General features: G+C 51.0%; 1 protein-coding gene across 1 annotated transcript; it reads left to right on the plus strand.

Annotated features, from left to right (window-relative positions):
- Nucleotides 1-2499, plus strand: Tco025E_09765 (retrotransposon hot spot (RHS) protein; the record flags this gene model as incomplete). Its single annotated transcript, XM_029376573.1, has 1 exon — nt 1-2499. A coding segment is annotated over one exon (2499 nt), but the record flags the coding sequence as incomplete, so codon positions are not given.
- Between the last annotated feature and the right edge of the window lie 381 nt (nt 2500-2880).

The raw sequence follows: 2880 nt of genomic DNA on the forward strand, positions 1-2880 counted from the left end.
GAAATGTCTGGAAGAAGTGAAGAAGAACTTTCACGCTTTCTGCGGAGAACCCCCGCCAATGATGTGCCGCGGGGGCTGCGGCATGCGAGGGCGGAACCCGAAAGAAGCGATTCCACGGCACCCCCTGCACAGCGCCGAAGGGTGGAAGAGGCACCTGCACGACAACGCTGGACCCTCACCAGCACGGTGAAAGACGTGCTGCTGGAGGGAGAAGGGCCAATTCCTGACATTAAATTGAACGATTTCCTCCGTGATAAATTAAGCGGCAGGGGAGTCGTGGAGGCCAACGAGAATCTCTCAATTGAGAATTTTATTGCGCTACCCGAGGCGTTCATCACGAATGAGAATGATCGGCGCCTAATACTGTCATTGCCGTTTTTCAAAGCAATTGAAGATGCACGCAATCTACGTGCAGATGCACGCAATCTAATGGAGCATAGAGTGGGTACGCTCCAACGCTGGAAGGAATTTGAACACAAGGAGATCGTCTCCAATGTTTCATGGGCAAAACTCGACGCGGCCCTCGCCGCGGTGGAGGAGGCAAACGAAAGTGCAACTCGGATTCAGGCAGTTGGCAGGCTGCCGATACCGAAGGAATTCTACGACTCTGTGTTCAACGCAAAATGGAGTCACGTCTTGGGATTTCCCGAGGGCGAGGGGGATGCGATGGTGATGCGAATGGAGGTGCGTGAGGGCCAACGGCCAGCGCTGTCGTGGCAGTACGCGGTGGAGGGTGTAACGCTTTTACCGGTGGAAGATGCAGACCAGTTTCGTGCACCACGTCTCAGGCTGACGATTCTCTCATCCGAGAAGGGCTGGCCGTACTCGCTACAGCAGGGAAAAACTATTGCCGACTGCTACGTCACCCGTGAGGTGGAGCGGGTGTGGCGAATTGTCAAAGGCGATTTAGACGGAGCGTTCGGCCCTAGAGGTCTACAGTATTTTGAAGTGAGGCGGCGCCTTTTGATTGGAACGCCCGGGATCGGCAAATCGATGGCTGCCGGCTCTTACCTCCTCCACCAGCTGCTGCACTACGATGATACTAAACTCCAGGTAGTTGTCTACTGCTTTGGCGCAGGGCTGGCGTACGTGTTTGACAAGACGAACAAAACGGTGGCAGAATACGTAGATGGAAAGGAAATTATCATTCTAATTAAAGTTTTGGCTGGGCGTGGGATAAGAGGGTATATTATCTACGACGTGGATAAAAAGGGTCAAGGGCCGGATGGTTTTCCGTCGCCGGCAACATGGGGCTTCATTCTGTTGTCGTCCCCAAACGAAGATAACTTCAAATCGTGGGGAAAGCAAAAGGATGCCAACCTCATCGTTATGAATTGCCCTGACGAGAATGACGTGAAGGCAATGTGTGCCTGGGAGACGCGTGCTAATTCTGCGCAGGTCCAAAAGAAGCACTGGGAGACGATCAAAAAACGCATGTATTACGTGGGACCGATTCAAAGATGCATTTTTGATGAAGATACATATGGCACACGCTTGGTCGTGACTACGCAGGTCTTGGGAGGGGCCAACGCTTCGAATGCTCATAATTACATTTCTATTGTAGATATGACAATGTGGCCTGCGAATGACGCGTCTCACAAGCTGGTGAAAGCTGTCCGGGTCACAGTAAAAGGCGCTGCTGAGACGTTTGTGAACCTGCCGGTTTGTTTACACCTCGGACACAGACTACTCATAAAGTTGACAGAGGTGGGCAAACAGAGGGACGTTTTGTATCAACTATGGAGGTTAAGGGATCTCTTTTTGCCCGAACTTCTGGAAAAGTATGGCGTGCACGCATTCACGGACAGGGGCTTTGTGGATAACATAAAAAGGAAAATTAAGGAGCTGAGGCCATCAAGGGTGCGCCCGGGACGTCCATGTGTGCTGCAATCAAACCCTGAAACGCATCCAGGCAAGTCAGTTCCATTGACGCTACTGGAATTCAAACCCCCGAAGCTCGTTCTGGAGTGTGGGGTGTTGTACGTGCCGGACTCGCAAATCTTTCCGCTGATAGACGGCTTTTTCTTCGTCAAGTCACCGCGGAAGACGATGGTTGGGCTGCAGGCGACTGTGAGGGGTGAGCATCACACCCAACCCGGCACCGTGAAGCTGTTCATGGAGCTTATGGCAAAGTATTTCAACGGCTGGGAAACGTTTGCCGCAGACTTGTCGTGGGAGATTATTTACGTGCAGCATCGAGAGAGTGAGGCAATAACGACGTGGCAGAGATGCGAGAATTCCACGAATGTGCGCGAAGAGAAAGATGCGGCACAGAGAAGAGAAGCAGAGGAAGAACAAGAGGACGAGAAAACGAAGGCGAAAAAGAAGAAGGAGAAGGAGGAGAAGGAGATTGCAGTCTGCTGGAAAGAAAATGCATATCAGTACCAGGTGGCGATATCCGCAGAAGATGTCAGGCCTGAAAACAATGCCCAAAGACGGCAAGGAAATTATTACTTTAATGAATTTGGGAGTCGATTTTCTTGTTTAAGCACGTTTTAGGGAATACTTTTTGCATTGTTGGTTATTTGTGTGTGAATAGGGAGGCAGCAGTTGGGGAATCACTCTGCCGCGCGCTGGCGAATGATCATCATGTCCAGTGCTATCGCAGTAGCATCTACTTTTTGTTTGGGTGTGTACGAGGTTGCAACAGGAATGATTGCAGTTTGTGGATGTGTGCCAACAACACTTCATAAATAATCTCCTCTGCTTCTTAGTTTACTGCTGTGCGTAGGGAGGGAGAGTTTGGGCAAAAAAGTGTGTGGTTTTGCAGGCTGAGTGGGTTTACCAGCAGTGAAAAAAGCAAGCATGTTCTCTAGCACACAGCCATCATGTGTGTTCAGGTGCGGAGTGGATGACCGGCATCAGGGCACTGGCGTATTG

The sequence above is a fragment of the Trypanosoma conorhini genome (genome assembly GCF_003719485.1).
Source record: "Trypanosoma conorhini strain 025E chromosome Unknown Tco_14.4_contig_01272, whole genome shotgun sequence".
NCBI classification, from domain to species: Eukaryota; Euglenozoa; class Kinetoplastea; order Trypanosomatida; family Trypanosomatidae; genus Trypanosoma; species Trypanosoma conorhini.